The 21,864-nt window shown below is 47.5% G+C and overlaps 1 protein-coding gene across 4 annotated transcripts in view; it reads left to right on the top strand.

Moving 5' to 3' along the window:
- TRIO (trio Rho guanine nucleotide exchange factor) overlaps nt 1-21,864 on the top strand; it is a 244,562-nt gene that overhangs the window by 53,102 nt on the left and 169,596 nt on the right. For all 4 annotated transcript variants that reach the window (XM_064160782.1, XM_064160786.1, XM_064160785.1 and 1 more), the window contains exons 9-13: nt 293-412; nt 5,190-5,381; nt 7,161-7,310; nt 9,672-9,786; nt 19,203-19,318. In XM_064160782.1, coding sequence (XP_064016852.1) covers nt 293-412; nt 5,190-5,381; nt 7,161-7,310; nt 9,672-9,786; nt 19,203-19,318 — 693 coding nt within the window. The remainder of the gene's footprint in view (nt 1-292; nt 413-5,189; nt 5,382-7,160; nt 7,311-9,671; nt 9,787-19,202; nt 19,319-21,864) is intronic.

The raw sequence follows: 21,864 nt of genomic DNA, 5'->3' as shown, positions 1-21,864 counted from the left end.
TACTGCTTGTTACTTGTTCCTTTTCCCCAGGTGGCAGATGGGATTCAGAAACACAAACCTTATTTAGTGCATAAACTGAGACTCACAATCCTGTAGTAGTTGACTGAGCAGTAGGAGTTGTGAGCTAAGGGAAGTTGCAGTGGATGTTATTTGCTGTAGATATGTAATCAATAAATGTAGTCATTCATTGCAGTGCTGCATGTGACTCAATATTGTTTATCCCAAGTGATGGTGCTGTGCTTGGTGGTTGGCAGAGGAATTGCCTATCTCATGCTTTTCTCTGTCCTTACAGGTTTTGGGCTGGATCCGGAACGGAGAGTCCATGTTAAATGCTGGCCTTATCACCGCTAGTTCTTTACAGGAGGCAGAGCAGTTACAGAGGGAGCATGAGCAGTTTCAGCATGCAATAGAGGTAAAAGCACCATTTTGGTGGCCATAGGAAGTCCTCTCTTACGCTTCGTGAGGCTCTGTAAAACACTTTTGGGTTTGTGCTGCAGTATGTTGAGCTAAAGAAAAGCTGCTGAAATCAGGGTATGGGGAAGAGAAACAAAGCACTGACTGTGCATATTAGCATCTAATGCCTATTGCTAAAGGTAAGAGCAAATGGAGCAGCAAATGCAGGTTACATGTTTTCAGGTATGGTTCTTTAACATTTCTGGGTTTGACACAGGCTTCACCTGAATTGGTTTGGTGCTGTGCACATCCTCCTGCCATCACTTCAAACTAAAACTGATTTGGTCAAATCTCTGCAAAAAGTAGGTAGAGACCTTAAGACTAATTGAAATGCAGTGTTGTTAATCTATGTGCACCACTGAGAGACTTTAGGTCACGCTATATATGGAACTTGACTGCTGTTGAAAGATTAACCAATGTCATGATTACTTGGGCAGACTGTTTTTAGATGTACTTTGTCTTGCATGAACTTTTTCACATCCATTTGCTGTTTTGTGGAGGTTTATGCTTCCCCTTTCTTTTCTTTTGTGTTTTTGGCAGGGTGTTGAGGGTTTGTTTTAAAATTACTTTTGTTTGGCTTTGGGTTTTTTTATAGTTTGGACTATATGCACTTTAATTTTGGGAGGTTTTGTAGCTCTTCACTCTATAAAAATCACGAGGCCTCTATTTAAGAGTGAATTAACCAGAACTTTTGGATCATTCTGATGTGCAGAAGCCCGCAGTAGCGCTGTGTGCATAGTAATAGCGATCATTCTGTACTCAAGTGTAATAAGGCTTATAGTTAGGTGTTCCAGACTTCAGGCAAGTATATGTTTGCACAGAATAGTAGTTAAACTTTTGCTTACAATGATTGGAGAGTTGTCTTAAGTATTGGCCTGCAGACCTGAATGCAACTTTACTTGCTCACTGCTGATGTGCAGAAGACCACAGTAGCGCTGTGTGGACAGTAATAGTGATTACTCTGTACTCAAATGTAGTAAGGCTTATAGTTAGGTGTTCCAGACCTCAGGCAAGTATGTGTTTGCACAGAATAGTAGTTAAACTTGGGCAGACTGTTTTTAGAAGTACTTTGTCTTGCATGAACTTTTTCACATCTATTTGCTGTTTTGTGGAGGTTTATGCTTCCCCTTTCTTTTCTTTTTTGTTTTTGGGAAGGTGTTGAGGGTTTGTTTTAAAATTACTTTTGTTTGGCTTTGGTTTTTTTTATAGTTTGGACTATATGCACTTTAATTTTGGGAGGTTTTGTATCTCTTCACTCTATAAAAATCACGAGGCCTCTATTTAAGAGTGAATTAACTGGAACTTTTGGGTCATTCTGATGTGCAGAAGACCGCAGTAGCGCTGTGTGCATAGTAGTAGCAATCATTCTGTACTCAAATGTAATAAGGCTTATAGTTAGGTGTTCCAGACCTCAGGCAAGTATGTGTTTGCACAGAATAGTAGTTAAACTTTTGTTTACAATGAATGGAGAGTTGTCTTAAGTATTGGCCTGCAGAACTCCATGCAACTTCACTTGCTTGCTGCTGACGTGCAGAAGACAGCAGTAGCGCTGTGTGCATAGTAGTGGCGATCATTCTGTACTCAAATGTAACAAGGCTTATAGTTAGGTGTTCCAGACCTCAGGCAAGTATATGTTTGCACAGAATAGTAGTTAAACTTTTGTTTACAATGAATGGAGAGTTGTCTTAAGTATTGGCCTACAGAACTCCATGCAACTTCACTTGCTCACTGCTGATGTGCAGAAGACCGCAGTAGCGCTGTGTGCATAGTAATAGTGATCATTCTGTACTCAGACGTAATAATGCCACTAGTTTGATGTTCCAGACCTCAGGCAAGTATATGTTTGCACAGAATAGTAGTTAAACTTTTGCTTACAATGATTGGAGAGTTGTCTTAAGTATTGGCCTACAGAACTCCATGCAACTTCACTTGCTCACTGCTGATGTGCAGAAGCCCACAGTAGCGCTGTGTGCATAGTAGTAGCGATCATTCTGTACTCAAATGTAATAAGGCTTATAGTTAGGTGTTCCAGACTTCAGGCAAGTATATGTTTGCACAGAATAGTAGTTAAACTTTTGCTTACAATGATTGGAGAGTTGTCTTAAGTATTGGCTTGCAGACCTGAATGCAACTTTACTTGCTCGCTGCTGATGTGCAGAAGACCGCAGTAGCACTGTGTGGATAGTAATAGTGATCATTCTGTACTCAGACATAATAATGCTACTAGTTTGATGTTCCAGACCTCAGGCAAGTATATGTTTGCACAGAATAGTAGTTAAACTTTTGCTTACAATGATTGGAGAGTTGTCTTAAGTATTGGCCTGCAGACCTGAATGCAACTTTACTTGCTCACTGCTGATGTGCAGAAGACCGCAGTAGCGCTGTGTGCATAGTAATAGCGATCATTCTGTACTCAGACGTAATAATGCTACTAGTTTGATGTTCCAGACTTCAGACAAGTATGTGTTTGCACAGAATAGTAGTTAATCTTTTGCTTACAATGAATGGAGAGTTGTCTTAAGTATTGGCCTGCAGACCTGAATGCAACTTTACTTGCTTGCTGCCGATGTGCAGAAGACCGCAGTAGCGCTGTGTGGATAGTAATAGTGATTACTCTGTACTCAAATGTAATAAGGCTTATAGCTAGGTGTTCCAGACCTCAGGCAAGTATATGTTTGCACAGAAGAGTAGTTAAACTTGGGCAGACTGTTTTTAGAAGTACTTTGTCTTGCATGAACTTTTTCACATCCATTTGCTGTTTTGTGGAGGTTTATGCTTCCCCTTTCTTTTCTTTGGTGTTTTTGGGAGGGTGTTGAGGGTTTGTTTTAAAATTACTTTTGTTTGGCTTTGGTTTTTTTTATAGTTTGGACTATATGCACTTTAATTTTGGGAGGTTTTGTATCTCTTCACTCTATAAAAATCACGAGGCCTCTATTTAAGAGTGAATTAACCAGAACTTTTGGATCATTCTGATGTGCAGAAGACCGCAGTAGCGCTGTGTGCATAGTAGTAGCGATTACTCTGTACTCAAATGTAATAATGCTACTAGTTTGATGTTCCAGACCTCAGGCAAGTATGTGTTTGCACAGAATAGTAGTTAAACTTTTGCTTACAATGAATGGAGAGTTGTCTTAAGTATTGGCCTGCAGAACTTCATGCAGCTTTACTTGCTCACTGCTGATGTGCAGAAGCCCGCAGTAGCGCTGTGTGCATAGTAATAGCGATTACTCTGTACTCAAACGTAGTAATGCTACTAGTTTGATGTTCCAGACCTCAGGCAAGTATATGTTTGCACAGAATAGTAGTTAATCTTTTGCTTACAATGATTGGAGAGTTGTCTTAAGTATTGGCCTGCAGAACTCCATGTAACTTTACTTGCTCACTGCTGATGTGCAGAAGACTGCAGTAGCGCTGTGTGGATAGTAGTAGCGATTACTCTGTACTCAAATGTAATAAGGCTTATAGTTAGGTGTTCCAGACTTCAGGCAAGTATGTGTTTGCACAGAATAGTAGTTAATCTTTTGCTTACAATGATTGGAGAGTTGTCTTAAGTACTGGCCTGCCAACCTGCATGCAGCTTTACTTGCTCGCTGCTGATGTGCAGAAGCCTGCAGTAGCGCTGTGTGGACAGTAATAGAGGTCCAGCCAAAACAGGAGAAATCCTTTCCATCTCTTTTATGCTTACTCTGGGGAATAAGAAAACCTGAAATTCATAATCATAGCCAAGTGTACTGCAACACAAATATGCCATGTGTGCTTACTGCCAGACAGTGGCCATTGCTTACAAACTGTTAGTTATTGGTGATTTGCTGATAAATCTATCTAGAATTCATTTCCTTTCTATCTGCATAGTGAAGTCATGGAGTGGCTAGTACCAGGTAGTTCTTTTTTGTTGGTGGGTTGTGATGGTTTATCTGCACCCCCACACTTAAGAAAATCACCCAGACTAGACTCAGCCAAGCTGGAAATTGAGTCAAGCTTTATATTTACAGCTCAGCACAATATACAAGGAGGTATTTACAATATCTACACATATAGACAGAAACAGACAAGTTCAAAAGTAATCCAGAAACACAGCAGCCTTCCCAGAAACCAGAGTCCCCAGGAGGGGCTCCCAACCACCCTGCCACCTTCTTCTCACCCCTCTGCCTTATCCCAGACTTTGCCTTACATTCAAGGTGAGTTTGGAGGATCGGCCAGGGGTGTTAGGAAGCAGGTGGATTAGTTACACAGCAGGTTAGAGAGAGAGAAGTGCAGGCAGCCAGAGCCCAAGAGCACCTCCCTTATCTATGTTTGTGTTCTTGTTCTTATACATCTCAGCAAGCCCGTGAGTGCAGTAGACATCACGTTAGCCCAGAGTTTACCTTATGTTCAAGGTGAGTTTGGAGGATCAGCCAGGGGAGTTAGGAAGCAGATGGATTAGTTAAGCAGTGAGTTAGGTTAGCGAGAAGTTCACACACCCCAAAAGCCAGAGCAGCTCCTTTATCTATGTTTGTGTTCTTGTTCTTATCCATCTCAGCAAGCCTATGAGTGCAGCAGACATCACCATTGTTTCCTTTGCACAGCCTGTCTAATTCTCCTCACCAAAATATCCCAGCTAGGCTCAAACTAGCACATGGGTGTTTGTGCCTCTGTATTCAAGTGTCATTGACAAAGTGGACCTGTGAGCCTTTGAGGTGTTAAAGGAAATGAACTGAAGTGCTCCACTGATCATTTGCATTTTCAACTCTTGCCAGAAAACACATCAGAGTGCCCTGCAGGTGCAGCAGAAGGCAGAGGCGATGCTGCAGGCTAATCACTACGATATGGATATGATCCGGGAGTGTGCAGAGAAGGTTGCTTCCCACTGGCAGCAGCTGATGCTGAAGATGGAAGATCGTCTCAAGCTTGTGAATGCCTCTGTTGCCTTCTACAAAACTTCTGAACAGGTACAGAAACGCTACATGGTCTCTGTGATCAGCTTGTTTCATTCTTTAGTGTGGCATAAATAACATTACCCCCCAAAAAATGGTTTGCTGGTTTGATTCACAGAATGTTAGTGGTTGGAAGGGACCTCCAGAGATCAAGTCCAACCCCCTTGCCAAAGCAGGATCACCTAGGGCAGGCTGTGCAGGAACACATCCAGGTGGATTTTAAGAGTCTTCAGAGAAGGGGACTCCACCCCTTTCAGAGAAGGGGAATGGAGCAAAGCTGGAGGTGGGGAGAATGAGACTGGATGTGAGGAGGAAGTTGTTCATCATGAGAGTGGTGAGAGGCTGGAATGGGTTGCCCAGGGAGGTGGTTGAGGCCCCATGGCTGGAAGTGTTTCAGGCCAGGCTGGCTGAGGCTGTGGGCAGTCTGCTCTAGGGCAGCATGTCCCTGCCCATGGCAGGGGGCTTGGAACTAGATGATGCTTGTGGTCCCTTCCAACCCTGACTGATTCTGTGATTCTATGAAGGTGAGAGTGACCCATCTCTAAAGTACTCAAAGATTGAACAACCAAGAGTTTCAGCTGGATGATCTTAAGGATCCCTTTCAATCCAATCCATTCTATGATAAATGAATAGTGGATGAATGTTACTAACTTGCTTCAGTTAGCAAACTTCAAAGTGTTTTGTACAACCAGTGCTACATGACCAAAGTACAGTGCTTATTGTCAAAGACTGAGATCTCTCTGTCTCTTCTATCATGCTTCTCTTTAGTTGTCCTTAGAATCTTGTATTTTACCTGAAAAAAAGTCTTGTAGAACTTTTCCAAGATGACAGACACTGTACAAGTACTTGGCTGGATTGCTGCTTGTTTCAAGAAGTTGAGCTTAATCAAGTTACACTGAGATTTTAATGGCTAATTCTGGGGTTTGTGTGGGAGCCAGGGAAAAAAATATTGTCTTCATCTTGCTTGTCTGGAGAACATAGAATCATAGAAGGAGCTCTTGCTTTTCTGTATCAGTATGAGTAGGATATACCTCAATATGAGTCCTTAACATGAATATTACTACAACAGAAACAGTAAACAAGCAAGTTGAAAGAAGCTTGTCAGCTCCTCCCATCCTTCAGCTTTACACAGATAAGCCTTAAAGAGTTAGCAGTCACACACAGTTAAGACAAGATCAGTCCAGCCCAATCAGAATCAGCCAGGTTGGAAGAGAACTCTAAGATCATCCAGTACAACCTATCATCCAGCTCTAGCCAGTCAACCAGACCATGGCACTAAGTGCCTCAGCCAGGCTTTGCCTGAACACCTCCAGGGACAGTGCCTCCACCACCTCCCTGGGCAGCCCATTCCAATGCCAATCACTCTCTCTGACAACAACTTCCTCCTAACATCCAGCCTAGACCTCCCCTGGCACAACTTGAGACTGTGTCCCCTTTTTCTGTTGCTGGTTGCCTGGCAGAAGAACCCAATCCCCACCTGGCTACAGTTGTGGGCAGGGTTGGCTGCTTCTGCATTCACATTCTAAGCCAATCCTGAACTGTGCAGTCAGAGAGACAGAGAAAGAGGAGCAACTCTAGGCATAGCTTTCTGAGGAATTTCATCTAAGTGAGACATTATTTGCAGACCTATAGCCAAAATCCATTGCCTTTTCTTAAGTCCTAGTTAAAAGATGTCAGAAGTTAAGGTATATATAAGGACTGGGCTGGTTTTCCCCCTTTTTTTTTTGTTGGCTTGGATTTTGAATGTCTGTCTTAAAGAATTATAATTGAGTTGGGCTCCTTTTTTTCTGATAGGTGTGCAGTGTGCTGGAAAGCCTGGAGCAAGAATATAAGCGAGAAGAAGACTGGTGTGGGGGAGCAGACAAACTGGGTCCCAACTCTGAAACAGATCATGTTACACCCATGATAAGCAAACACCTGGAACAGAAGGAGGCATTCTTAAAGGTGAGGTTTGCTCATTTTTTGTGGTCTTGTCTTACAAAACGTGCAGTAAAACAGTGCTGAAATGTGTGTGGATGGCAACAGTACCCATGCAAAAGATACAGGTATGGCTCAGACTGCAGTCTTCTGTCTCAGAAAACATGCAGTAGAGCACTCACAGTGCTGAAATGTGTGTGGATGGCAACAGTGCCCATGCAAAAGGTACAGGTATGGCTCAAACTGCAGTCTCCTGTCTTAGAGCACTCAGCGCTGAAACGTGTGTGGATGGCAACAGTGTCTGTGCAAAAGGTGCAGGTATGGCTCAGACTGCAGTCTTCTGTCTTAGAAAACATGCAGTAGAGCACTCACAGTGCTGAAATGTGTGTGGATGGCAACAGTGCCTGTGCAAAAGATACAGGTATGGCTCAGACTGCAGTCTCCTGTCTTAGAAAACATGCAGTAGAACACTCACAGTGCTGAAATGTGTGTGGATGGCAACAGTGCCCATGTACAAGGTACAGGTATGGCTCAGACTGCAGTCTTCTGTCTTAGAGCACTCAGTGCTGAAACGTGTGTGGATGGCAACAGTGTCTGTGCAAAAGGTGCAGGTATGGCTCAGACTGCAGTCTTCTGTCTTAGAAAACATGCAGTAGAGCACTCACAGTGCTGAAATGTGTGTGGATGGCAACAGTGCCCATGCAAAAGCTACAGGTATGGCTCAAACTGCAGTCTTCTGTCTCAGAAAACACGCACTACAGCACTCAAACAGTGCTGAAATGTGTGTGGATGGCAACAGTGTCCATTCAAAAGGTACAGGTATGGCTCAAATTGAAGTCTTCTGTCTTAGAAAACCTGCAGTAGGGCACTCACAGTGCTGAAATGTGTGTGGATGGCAACAGTGCCTGTGCAAAAGGTACAGGTATGGCTCAGACTGCAGTCTTCTGTCTTAGAAAACCTGCAGTAGGGCACTCACAGTGCTGAAATGTGTGTGGATGGCAACAGTGCCTGTGCAAAAGGTACAGGTATGGCTCAGACTGCAGTCTTCTGTCTCAGAAAACATGCAGTAGGGCACTCACAGTGCTGAAATGTGTGTGGATGGCAACAGTGCCCATGCAAAAGGTACAGGTATGGCTCAGACTGCAGTCTTCTGTCTTAGAGCACTCAGTGCTGAAACGTGTGTGGATGGCAACAGTGCCCATGCAAAAGGTACAGGCATGGCTCAGACTGCAGTCTTCTGTCTTAGAAAACCTGCAGTAGGGCACTCACAGTGCTGAAATGTGTGTGGATGGCAACAGTGCCCATGCAAAAGGTACAGGCATGGCTCAGACTGCAGTCTTCTGTCTTAGAAAACCTGCAGTAGAGCACTCACAGTGCTGAAATGTGTGTGGATGGCAACAGTGCCCATGCAAAAGCTACAGGTATGGCTCAGACTGCAGTCTTCTGTCTTAGAAAATATGCAGTAGGGCATTCACCTCAAAATGAGGAAGAACTTGACTGTAAAGGTGACAGAGCCCTGGCACAGGCTCCCCAGGGAGGTTGTGGAGTCTTCTTTGGAGTCTTTCCAGCCCTGTCTGGATGTGTTCCTGTGCATTTTGCACTACATTCTCTGGTCCTGCAGTGGCAGGGGGACAGACTGGATGACCTCTGGAGGTCCCTTCCAACCCCTAACATCCTGTGATCCTGTGAAGTAACAATTAGCTGTTCACAGTATCCCAGTATCACCAAGGTTGGAAGAGACCTCACAGATCATCAAGTCCAACCCTTTACCACAGAGCTCAAGGCCAGACCATGGCACCAAGTGCCACGTCCAGTCCTGCCTTGAACAGCTCCAGGGACGGCGACTCCACCACCTCCCCGGGCAGCCCATTCCAGTGTCCAATGACTCTCTCAGGGAAGAACTTTCTCCTCACCTCCAGCCTAAATTTCCCCTGGTGCAGCCTGAGGCTGTGTCCTCTCGTTCTGGTGCTGGCCACCTGAGAGAAGAGAGCAACCTCCTCCTGGCCACAACCTCCCCTCAGGTAGCTGTAGACAGCAATGAGGTCTGCCCTGAGCCTCCTCTTCTCCAGGCTAACCAATCCCAGCTCCCTCAGCCTCTCCTCGTAGGGCTGTGCTCAAGGCCTCTCCCCAGCCTCGTTGCCCTTCTCTGGACACGCTCAAACATCTCAATGTCCCTCCTAAACTGGGGGGCCCAGAACTGAACACAGTACTCAAGGTGTGGTCTAACCAGTGCAGAGTACAGGGGCAGAATGACCTCCCTTTAACAAGGAACACTTCCTAAAATTGGAAGGAGTGAGAAATGCACAAAAGGGGATTAAGGAAGGTCCCTCACCTCTTTCTGGGTGTATATTTGTGCATCTTCAAATAAACTGATCTCTGCCTTTGCAGGCTTGCACCCTGGCTCGGAGGAATGCTGATGTCTTCCTGAAATACCTGCACAGGAACAGCGTGAACATGCCAGGGATGGTGACGCACATCAAGGCACCTGAACAGCAAGTCAAAAGTAAGGAGCTGCTTCTGTTTTGTGGCTTTTTTTCCTCCATACGTGGTGCATGTGAAGATAGGAGAGTGAAGCCTGTCCAAGTGGAGAGGGTCCAGTCAGGTGTTACGGAGAGGAAATTAATTAATGTGAGATGGTATTATCCAAAATGAATATTCTTTATTGGTTTTGCTATTCAGAACTCTCTCCACCCCTGACCACTACTAATATTTGGGTTCTTACATAGTTATGGAAACATTCTATGGATAATATCTACAGCTAATATAACCAGCAAAATAGATAAACATTAATTGAACTGGAAGAGACTGTTCCCATGGTCAAATGCTGCTTGTGGCCACATACGTCATTTGCCCAGTGATGGGCCCAAGCTCTTTCTGCTCTGTGGCAGCAGACAGTGGAGAATCACAAAGAGGCATTTAAGCATTTACTCACAGATTATTATTATTATTACCCACTTGAGGGCTGGCCACAGTCCAGACAGTGCCCAAATGCTTTCAGGGGACTCTGTCTTGTTGGATGTTGAGGGTTGAGTCTTCCTGGCTTCTGGGGACAGGACGCAGACAATCTCTGCCCTTTTCTCCTGGCTTCCTCTGGATGAGCTGTGTATATGTGCAGGGATTCTAAGCAGGACCTTCAGGTGCAGAGGCAGATGTGGTGCAGTCTCAGCACGGTGTCAGGCTGGCCACACAGGCTGACTGTGTGCAGACATCCAGGATCTGCCCCTGGTAACTGGCGGCAGTGGAGTTTAGCAGGCAGCAATAAGGCAGTGTGCAACAGCAGCAGGGCTGGGCACAGCAGAGAGAGCAGGCACAGAGCAGGGGAGCAAAGCAGGGAAGCAAAAGCAGGTTGTTCATCTGCATATCTCCTTTTATCAATGTGGGCCGAGATTCATTGCCCTTTGGACACAGCACAGCCACTCAGGATGGCAGTTAGCCAAACCTTACCATATTAGCCAAAGCCACAGGCTCACTTTTCCCTAATCTGGGAACAGCACAGACCTGGCACTAGGCAGGCACAAGCTAAGTGTGTGTGCCTTACACCACAGGGCCCTGGGCACGCCAGACTCAGTGGCTACAGGTTCTTTTGTGTCTGTTTCATGCAATTGCCTCTCTGGAGGAGCAGAAAACCATGCCTAGGCAAGGCAGGACATGTGTAAGCCTATTTTGGGCCTGTGGGCCCTCCATGACATTAGGCTTAACAGGAAATAATTCAACTGGCTCTCACACTTTGAAAGAGCTGCCAGTTGTCAAATTATTTTATACCCAAATAAAGTCAATTTGAATTTATTTATCTACTGCTTACACATAGTCTTCTTTTGAGACTTAAAAAGTGCTGCTTTGGTTGAGAAAATGAGATAGTAAACGTGCATGCATGGGCAGAGGCCAATGGGATGAGATTGAACAAGGCCAAGTGCAGGGTTCTACACTTTGGCCACAACAACCCCAAGCAGCACTGCAGGCTGGGGACTGAGTGGCTGAGAGCAGCCAGGAAGAAAGGGACCTGGGGATACTGGTAGAGAGTAGCTGAAGATGAGGCAGCAGTGTGCCCAGGTGGCCAAGAGAGCCAATGGCATCCTGGCCTGGCTCAGGAGCAGTGTGGCCAGCAGGACAAGGGAGGTTATTCTTCCCTTGTACTCAGCACTGCTCAAGCCACACCTTGAGTGCTGTGTCCAGTTCTGGGCTCCTCAATTCAAGAGAGATGTTGAGGTGCTGGAAGGTGTCCAGAGAAGGGCAACAAAGCTGGTGAGGGGCCTGGAGCACAGCCCTGTGAGGAGAGGCTGAGGGAGCTGGGGGTGTGCAGCCTGCAGCAGAGGAGGCTCAGGGCAGAGCTCATTGCTGTCTACAACTACTTGAGGGGAGGCTGTAGCCAGGTGGGATTGGTCTCTTCTGCCAGGCACCCAGTAACAGAACAAGGGGACACAGCCTCAAGTTGTGCCAGGGGAGGTCTAGGCTGAATGTTGGGAGGAAGTTCTTCCCAGAGAGTGATTTGCATTGGAATGGGCTGCCCAGGGAGGTGTTCATAAGAGACTGGCTGAGGCCAATGGTCTGGTTGATTGGCCAGGGCTGTGTGCTAGGCTGGACTGGCTGATATTGGAGGTCTCTTCCAACCTGTTTGATTGTATGAATGCTTGATCTGAAACCAAATGGGAGCTGATCACTCTGTGTGTTTGTGTGGTGCATTCTGCACGTTCCTTGGGCGTGTCACTGTGATACAACCAATCCCTGCACCAAGGTGTGATGGTGTGGGCAGCATCTATGCCAAAAATCATGGCATGTATCCCCACAGGCCATCATAGTATTAATAATAGGGTCTTTGCACAGTCATGGAAAGTATTACACAGAGGGAAATAAAGAGGGAACCTAGAACACTTAAGAAATAACTAGCAACCAAGATTTGCTACTTAGGAAAGAGAATCTTGTGGCCAATATGAGCTCACCCATGAGGGAGACCCAGGAGGCTCCTTTCTGCAGAGGCAGAAGGCACAGTAGAGTTCAGCTGTAGAGAGGCTTATGAACAGCTACTCACAAAGTGCTATCTGCGATTCTCAGGGCAAACTGCAGTTCCCAGACAGTACCTGAACACTTGAAGGGAGTTCTGTTGGTGTCTTTGTAGCCATTGAGAGGCTTCTAATCTTCCCAGGCTCTAACAAGATGCTGGGGGAAAGACAGACAATCTCTGAGCTGAACTTCGTTCCTCTTGGGCTGCAGACTTGGCTCGGGGGTTTGCAGAGGTGCAGGCATGATGTCTTGCAGATGTGCCAGTACACATCTTTTCACAGGCTCACAGGGTGGTAGGGGAGGGAAGAGACCCAAGGAGATCATCCAGTCCAACCCCCTGCCAGAGCAGGACAATCCTATCTAACACAGAGCACAGAGGAACACATCCAGACAGGCCTTGAAAGGCTCCAGAGAAGGAGACTCTACAACCTCTCTGGGCAGCCTGTGCCAGTGCTCTGGGACCCTTACAGTAAAGAAGTTCCCCCTTGTGTTGAGGTGGAACCTCCTGTGCTGCAGCTTACACCCATTGCTGCTTGTCCTATGCCAGGGAGCAGTGAGCAGAGCCTGTCCCCCTGCTCCTGGCAGCCCTCAGATACTTATAAACATTTATCAAGTCCCCTTTCAGTCTTCTCTTCTCCAGACTAAGCAGCCCCAGGGCCCTCAGCCTCTCCTCATGAGGCAGTGCCCTCCAGTTCCCTCATCATCCTCCTAGCCCTCCACTGGACCCTCTCCAGCAGATCCCTATTCCTCTGAAACTGGGGAGCCCAAAACTGAACACAGTATTCATGCCATTTGGATCATATTTTCTCTCTTGGAGTGTAATTTGCCTCTGAGCCTCTGTATCCACAACTCCAGCAACCAAGTGGTTGTCCACATGTTTCATTTGGAGCTCTCTGCCACAGTCTCCAAGTTGGACCACTGGCACTGCCAGCTCCATACAGAGTGTTTTGAATGTCACAGTATCACAGTATCACAGTATCACCAGGGTTGGAAGAGACCTCACAGATCATCAAGTCCAACCCTTTACCACAGAGCTCAAGGCCAGACCATGGCACCAAGTGCCACGTCCAGTCCTGCCTTGAACAGCTCCAGGGACGGCGACTCCACCACCTCCCCGGGCAGCCCATTCCAGTGTCCAATGACTCTCTCAGGGAAGAACTTTCTCCTCACCTCCAGCCTAAATTTCCCCTGGCACAGCCTGAGGCTGTGTCCTCTTGTTCTGGTGCTGGCCACCTGAGAGAAGAGAGCAACTTCCTCCTGACCACAACCTCCCCTCAGGTGAGGACCAGACCTGAGAGCATCTTTGCCATTAGTGGGAATTGCCATGGTAGGGGTTTGTGGAATGTGATGGTGTCCAGGTTGCCATTGCACTGCCAGAAATTGGATTTCTCCAGCAGGTCCTTTTGCTCTGCCTCCCTTCCTGGCAAAAGCTGCCTTCAGCAGGATGTCAGTGACTTCCTTACCTTCCTCAAAGGCTTCTTCAGCAGTGTTGCCCCACACAATGATGTCATTGATGAACTGCAGGTGTTCAGAGCTTTACCTTTCTCCAGTGCATTATGGATCACTGAATGACTAATCATAGAATCAGCCAGGTTGGAAGAGACCTCCAGGCTCATCCAGTCCAACCTAGCACCCAGCCCTCTCCAATCAACTAGACCATGGCACTAAGTGCCTCAGCCAGGTTTTGCTTCAAAGTGTCGTGTCTCTGGAAGGTGTCCAGAGAAGGGTGACAAAGCTGGTGAGTGGCCTGGAGCACAGCCCTGTGAGGAGGGAACACAGTCTCAAGTTGTGCCAGGGAGGTCTAGGCTGGATGTTAGGAGGAAGTTGTTGGCAGAGAGAGTGATTGGCATTGGAATGGGCTGCCCAGGGAGGTGGTGGAGTTGCTCCTCAATTCAAGAGAGATGTTGAGAAACTGGATTATGTCCAGAGAAGGGCAATGAAGCTGGGGAGGGGCCTGGAACACAGCCCTGTGAGGAGAGGCTGAGGGAGCTGGGGGTGTGCAGCCTGCAGAAGAGGAGGCTCAGGGCTGACCTCACTGCTGTCTACAAGTACCTGAAGGGAGGCTGTAACCAGGTGGGGTTGGTCTCTTCTGCCAGGCATCCAGCAACAGAACAAGGGGACACAGTCTCAAGTTGTGCCAGGGGAGGTCTAGTCTGGGTGTCGGGAGGAAGTTGTTGTCAGAGAGAGTGATTGGCATTGGAATGGGCTGCCCAGGGAGGTGGTGGAGTGGCCGTGCCTGGAGGTGTTGAAGCCAAGCCTGGCTGAGGCACTTAGTGCCATGGTCTGGTTGACTGGCTAGGGCTGGGTGCTAGGCTGGACTGGATGAGCTTGGAGGTCTCTTCCAACCTGCTTGATTCTATGATTCTATGAAAAACAATAGCTTATTGTAGGCAAAGTTTAATTAAGCATGTGGTGTATGGGAAACAGGGATCACAATGGCATTGAATCAAGAGGTGTCCTTCTGTCCCTTTATACCTGTGTAAATAGTCTCCTTGGCCTGCATTCAAGAGTGTCTGAATGACACCATGCCAAGGCTGGATCTTACAAACCAGTTGTGGCCTGAAAGCTTGCTGCAGCAGGTGGATTTGGCTGGTAGAAATTGCTGTAAACTCAGAACTGGAGCATCTTCACCTTTGCTTCTGCTGCTCATTTTGCATGCTGCTTTGTTACCTCTGTCTGCTCTACAGGCTGCTGCTGAACATAGAGCAGGAACCTGTCTACTGATGCTTATATTTTTAGGTTGGTTGACAGAGTGCAGGATGCATAGAGACAGGTTGTGGTGAAGACACTCACAAAAGTGACAGCAGCAGCCACCTGAAAACCATGGGTTTATTCCAACTACCCTGTGCTCATTCTGACACAATAAAATTACAGGTTCAGTGTCAGTTGGGAAAATGCTGCTGCACAACCAGCTAAACTGCCTAGAGAAATCAAGCAAAATGTGCACTCAGAAAGGGAAGATCTCCCTACAGGTACCCAGAATGTATACACTCACCAAAGAGGGATTGAGGACTCCTTAGATGAGGTCCCAATCTAAAGGGAGAAGATCCAACTGCCAGGCTGCTTGCTGCCTGGAGAGCACTTAGTGCTGTGGTCTAGTTGATTGGATAGGTCTGGGTGATAGGTTGGACTGGATGATTTTCAGGGTCTCTTCCAACCTTGTTAGTTCTATGGTCTATAAAGATCCAACTGCCAGGCTGCTTGCTGCCTGAAGGGCACTTAGTGCCATGGTCTAGTTAACTGGACAGGGCTGGGTGCTAGGTTGGACTGGATGAGCTTGGAGGTCTCTTCCAACCTGGCTGATTCTGATTCTGTGACATGTCTCCATAACAGGCCTCCAGTTATACCCTGTCAAGAGTGCACTGTTGTCAATTTCTTAACTAGTTGGTGGGCTGAATCCTCCAAGCAACACAAAACCTGGGTCAGAGCTTCTAGGCCCTGAGGCACAAGTTGATGTCTGTGAGGCTCAGGCAAATTTTTGCCAGCTCTTAGCAAGCCTTATCCCTTTGTCAGGTTTCTTGTATTTCACAGGCTCACAGGATGTTAGGGGTTGGAAGGGACCCAAGGAGATCATCCAGTCCAACCTCCCTGCCAGAGCAGGACAATCCTAATCCTATCTAACACAGAGCACAGAGGAACACATCCAGACAGGACTTCAAAGGCTCCAGGGAAGGAGTTAGTAGGGTTGTACCTGCCACACAACTGAAAGCTCTTCAAGCCTGAAGAGCAAGCCTTGAGTCCTGTGTTCAGTTCTGGGCCCCCCAGTTTAGGAGGGACATTGAGATGCTTGAGTGTGTCCAGAGAAGGGCAACGAGGCTGGGGAGAGGCCATGAGCACAGCCCTACGAGGAGAGGCTGAGGGAGCTGGGATTGGTTAGCCTGGAGAAGAGGAGGCTCAGGGCAGAGCTCATTGCTGTCTGCAGCTACCTGAAGGGAGGCTGTAGCCAGGTGGGGTTGGGCTCTGCTGCCAGGAAAGCAACAATCGAAGAAGGGGACAGAGTCTGAAGTTGTGCCAGGGGAGGTCTAGGCTGGATGTTAAGAGGAAGTTGTTGTCAGAGAGAGTGATTGGCATTGGAATGGGCTGCCCAGGGAGGTGGTGGAGTCACTGTGCCTGGAGGTGTTGAAGCAAAGCCTGGCTGAGGCACTTAGTGCCATGGTCTGGTTGACTGGCTAGGGCTGGGTGCTAGGTTGGACTGGCTGAGCTTGGAGGTCTCTTCCAACTCGGTTGATTCTATGACTATCTCCTTGGGTCTCTTCCAACCCCTAATATCCTGTGAGAGATTATGGTGCTTGCAGACATTAGGATGTTGGTAGTGATGCAGACAGAGTTCATAATCCCCAAGGAAGCTGTGACAAGTGGTCATAGTTGGTCTCAGATCACAAATAGAGATGTTTTGCCCCTCAGGCTCGCTTTATTTGAGCTTTGCTGTCAGACTGTTTCTTGGAGTTGTTAGCTTCTGGAATGTTAGACATAATGAACCTGGAACCTTCAGAGGCCTAGCACCTGATAGCCTCCAGTCATAATTATAGAAAATAGGCAGCTGTGATTAATTAGAAGAGGAAGTAAAGCATGGTTGTGAAGAGACAATGCAGTTCAGCTTGCCAGCTGGGCTTGCAGGAGCTGCAAAGTCTGGTAGGGCTTCTGCTCTGGAAGAAGCAGAGGTAGAGTGAGCATCACAAGAAGCTGCTGGGATTTCTTTGTATGAGGAGGAAAACAGCACTGAAAAAGCAAATGTTCTGCATAGTGTAAGCCAAAGGTGTTTGCTATCCAGGAGGGGTTTGTAAGCCAGACATGGAGTTGACGGCTCATAGTGGAATTTGGGAGTGTCTTCTCAATGGCAAACAGCTTCTGATGCTCAGGAATGGAGTACCAAATTACAGAGTCACAGAACACAGCACTTCATAGCTGGGGAAAGACCTCATTCATTCAGACATTCATCAGACTGTGGGACCAAGTGCACCCTCAGCAAGTCTGCCCACAGCACCCAGCTGTGTGGTGCAGTCACAGAACCACAGAAGGTCTTAGATTGGCAAAGCCCTTCAAGCTCATTGAGTGCAATCATTGGTTTCACACTGACAAGTCCCTGACTGAACCAAAGCCCTCAGCACAACATCTCAGCACTAGGAATTGCTATGGTTGCAAAGGAGCACCAGCATCAGCCAGTCCAACCTTCATCTCAGCAGCCTTCATCACTACACCATAGCCTCAAGCACCACATCCACTCTCCCTTTAAACACCTCCAGGGATGGTGACTCCACCACCTCCCTGGGCAGCCTGTTCCAGTGCCTGAGCACCTGCTCAGGAAAGAACTTCCTCCCAACAGCCAACCTAAACCTCCCCTGTGCAACTTGAGGCCATTTCCTCTTGTCCTAGCATCAGTAACTGGGGAGAAGAGACCAGCTGCAGCCTCACTACAACCTCCTTTTAGGTAGCTGTAGAGGGCAGTAAGGTCCCCTCTCAGCCTCCTCTTCTCCAGACTAAACCAGCCCAGCTCCCTCAGCTGCTCCTCACAGGTCATGTTTGCCAGGCCTCTCCCCAGCCTCGTTGCCCTTCTCTGCACCTGCTCCAGTACCTCAGTGTCCCTGGGCAGCTCACCTAATCATAGGAGATCAGGTTGGTTAAACAGGACTTGCCCTTCATGAACCCATGTTGGCTGGGCCTGATCCCCCTCTTACCCTGCACGTCCCATATGATCCCCTGTAAGTTCTCTCAAGGCTCAGTGAACACTCATGTGAACCACATAATTGTATTGCTATTTTGTTTGATATTTTAAGGGAAAACAGAAGCTGAGTAACTGTATTCAATGTGTTTCTGTCCACTTAATATCTGCTCACATTGCATTTGTTCTCACAGTGACCTAAGGTTATGTATTTGTCCCTATTTATTAGAATCATAGAATCATAGAATCAAGCAGGTTGGAAGAGACCTCCAAGCTCAGCCAGGCCAACCTAGCACCCAGCCCTATCCAGTCAACCAGAACATGGCACTAAGTGCCTCAGCCAGGCTTTGCTTCAACACCTCCAGGGATGGCAACTCCAGCACCTCCCTGGGCAGCCCATTCCAATGCCAATCACTCTCTCTGCCAACAACTTCCTCCTGACATCCAGCCTAGACCTCCCCTGGCACAACTTGAGACTGTGTCCCCTTGTTCTATTGCTGGTTGCCTGGCAGAAGAGACCAACCCCACCTGGCTACAGCCTCCCTTCAGGCAGTTGTAGACAGCAATGAGCTCTGCCCTGAGCCTCCTCTTCTGCAGGCTGCACACCCCCAGCTCCCTCAGCCTCTCCTCATAGTGTTTGTGTTCCAGGCCCCTCACCAGCTTTGTTGCCCTTCTCTGGACACCTTTCAGCACCTCAGCATCTCTCTTGAATATTTGTCTTTGCTCTCACAGTGACCTAAGGCTATGTATTTGTCCCTATTTGTTCAATGATTGCATTTGCTCTCACAGTCACCTAAGGCTATGTATTTGCCCCTATTTATTCAATGATTAAAATGTTCTGTGGAAGACAAAACAGCACAGAGAAGTTAACTGATTCTTCTTTCATTAAGATGCAAAGCCTGTTGTGATTGTTTATGCATGCTCATTCTTTCTGAGGAAGCTCCATCCAGAACCCTTTATACCCAACGACATTTAAGTTCTCTCTTAAGCAGTGGCCTGTGTACAATGCTTGGGAGAGAAAAAGGTGGTTGAGTAGTTTTGACTCGTTGCACTTGCACCTCTGCTCTCTTAAATGTTGATGTAAATAACAGTGCTCCTTTGTCACCATTTCATGGATATCCTGAGAGAGCAAAGCGAGGATTAGCAGAGGGCTAAGCTGATTGCGAGGTCTAGAGATGCAAATACTTTATTCCACTGATTTTCATGTGGTGTTTCAAGGTTGGCTCTTGTAACCACTGTTAAAAATCTCTCCATTTCTTCAGATATCTTAAATGAACTCTTCCAGAGGGAGAATCGTGTGCTGCATTATTGGACCATGCGGAAAAGGCGTCTGGACCAGTGCCAGCAGTATGTGGTGTTCGAGAGAAGTGCCAAACAGGTGAGGGCTTGCTGTTCAACATCTTCTTCCTTGTGACTGAGGTTTGGTGTACTCTGACTTGAAACAAGTGCCAAACAGATGAGAGGTTTTGTGATGGTTTGGGTGTTTCCTGCCCCCCCCGCCCTCCTTAGGAAAATCACCCAGACTAGACTCAGAGGCTCTGGAAATGGAAGGAAGCTTTACACTTGCAGCTCAGCACAATATCCAAGCAGGCATTTACAGTATCTACAGCTGTAGACAGAAATAGACAAGTTAAAAGGTAATGCAGAAACACAGCAGCCCTCCCAGAAACCAGAGTGCCCAGGAGGGGCTCCCGAGCACCCTCCCACCTTCCTCCCACCCCTCTACCTTACATCAGACTTTGCCTTATGCTCAAGGTAGCTTGGAGGGCTGGCCATGGGGTGTTAGGAAGAAGATGGATTAGTCAGGCAGACAGCAGGTTAGGTTAGAGAGGTGCAGCCCAGAAAGCCCAGAGAGTGGCTCTGTTATCTATGTGTATGTTCTTGCTCTTGCCCATCTCAGCAAGCCTATGAGTGCAGCAGCCATCACCATAACATTCTATCTAGCTTCAAACTAGCACAGTTTTGCATTAAAAGTCTTCTTCGTTGTGACTGAGGTTTGATGTACACTGACTTGAAAGAAGTGCCAGACAGGTGAGGGGTTTTTGTACTGTGTGCAGTTCTGGAGCCCCCAACACAAGAGGGACATTGGAACTGTTGGAGCCAGTCCAGAGGAGGGCCACGGAGATGCTGAGAGGGCTGCAGCAGCTCTGCTGTGAGGACAGGCTACAAGAGTTGTGGCTCTTTAGTCTGGACAAGAGAAGGATTCAAGGAGACCTTAGAGTGGCCTTCCAGTGTCTGAAGGGGGCTACAGGAGGGCTGGGGAGGGACTATTGACAAGGTCTTGTAATGACAGGATGAGAGGGAATGGGTTTAAACTGGCAGAGGGGAGATTTAGCCTAGATGTTAGGAGGAAGCTCTTTTCAGTGAGGGTCATGAGACACTGGCACAGGTTGCCCAGGGAGGTTGTGGTGCTTCCTCCCTGGAGGTGTTTAAGGCCAGGTTGGATGAGGCCTTGAGCAACCTGCTCTAGCGAGAGGTGTCCCTGCCTAGGTTGAGGAGTTGGAGCTGGATGATCCTTGAGGTCCCTTCCAACCTGGACCATTCTATGATTAAACATCTTCGTTGTGACTGAGGTTTGATGTAGACTGACTTGTCTCACAAGCTGGCCATTGACTTCAATATTTGAAATGGCTGAAGAGTCAGTGATTAAAATAGACAGTGAGGGAAACTCACTTAGCCAACTCCTAAAGTCTGTAGAGGCAGAATGTCTTTACCACTGTAACATAAAGGTGGTCTCATGCTTCTGCTGGCTTGACCTAGTGCTGCCGAATCTCATTTCTGCAAGCTTGTGTTTCACAAATGATTATGCTTGGTAATTTTACACTTGCCCCTAACTTGAGCAGGGAAATATTAGGAGTTAACATTATCCTCAGATGTGGAAGGAAAAAAAACAACCTAATGAAGCTGATTGGCAGTTCTAGACAACTGACAAGTTGGATAAGTCCTAAAGCGATAATGACCAAATGACTTTGCTTTTGTGGAGTCCTGCATGGTAGAGCCATTTGGTCATCTTCATCAGTGACATTGATGAGGGCACAGAGAGTCTGCTTGGCAACTTTGCTGACAACACCAAGCTGGGAGGCTTGGCTGATCCAACTGAAGGCTGTGAGGCCATCCAGAGTGACCTGGACAGACAGAGCTGGGCACAGAGGAACCAGATGAAGTTCAACAAGCACAAGTGCAGAGTCCTGCATCTGGGGAGGAATAACAAACTGCACCAGCACAGGCTGGGAGGTGACTGCTGGAGAGCAGCCCTGTGGAGAGGGACCTGGGGGTGCTGGTGGCTAACAAGTTCCTCATGGCACAGCAATGTGCCCTTGTGGCCAAGGAGGCCAATGGGATCCTGGGCTGTATTAGGAGGAGTGTGTCCAGCAGATCAAGGGAGGTTCTCCTGCCCCTCTACTCTGCCCTGCTGAGACCTCATCTTGAATCCTGTGTTCAGTTTTGGGCTGCCCAGTTTCAGAGGGACAGGGATCTGCTGAAGAGGGTCCAGGGGAGAGCTAAGAGGATGATGAGGGGACTGGAGGGCACTGCCTGATGAGGAGAGGCTGAGGGACCTGGGGCTGCTTAGTCTGGAGAAGAGAAGACTGAGAGGGGATTTGATTAATGTTTATAAGTATCTGAGGGCTGCCAGGAGCAGGGGACAGGCTCTGCTCACTGCTCCCTGGGATAGGACAAGGAGCAATGGGTGTAAGTTGCAGCACAGGAGGTTCCACCTCAATGCAAGGGGGAACTTATTCACTGCACCTTTGAGCTTCCAGAACTTGGTGACTAGAGTGGCAGCGGATACCATAGTAGCTTGCAAGGGCTGCCAGAGTGAAGCATTCACTAAATTAATTTTCAGGATAATAAACCAACCAAAATAGATAGAGATTAAAAAATTGGAAGCAAGAAGCATCGAATTAAATATTACCAGCAATGCTC

This window comes from Pogoniulus pusillus, chromosome 21, assembly GCF_015220805.1.
Source record: "Pogoniulus pusillus isolate bPogPus1 chromosome 21, bPogPus1.pri, whole genome shotgun sequence".
NCBI classification, from domain to species: domain Eukaryota; kingdom Metazoa; phylum Chordata; class Aves; order Piciformes; family Lybiidae; genus Pogoniulus; species Pogoniulus pusillus.
Note: the sequence above shows the minus strand (reverse complement) of the source record. Positions and strands in the feature narration are given on the sequence as shown.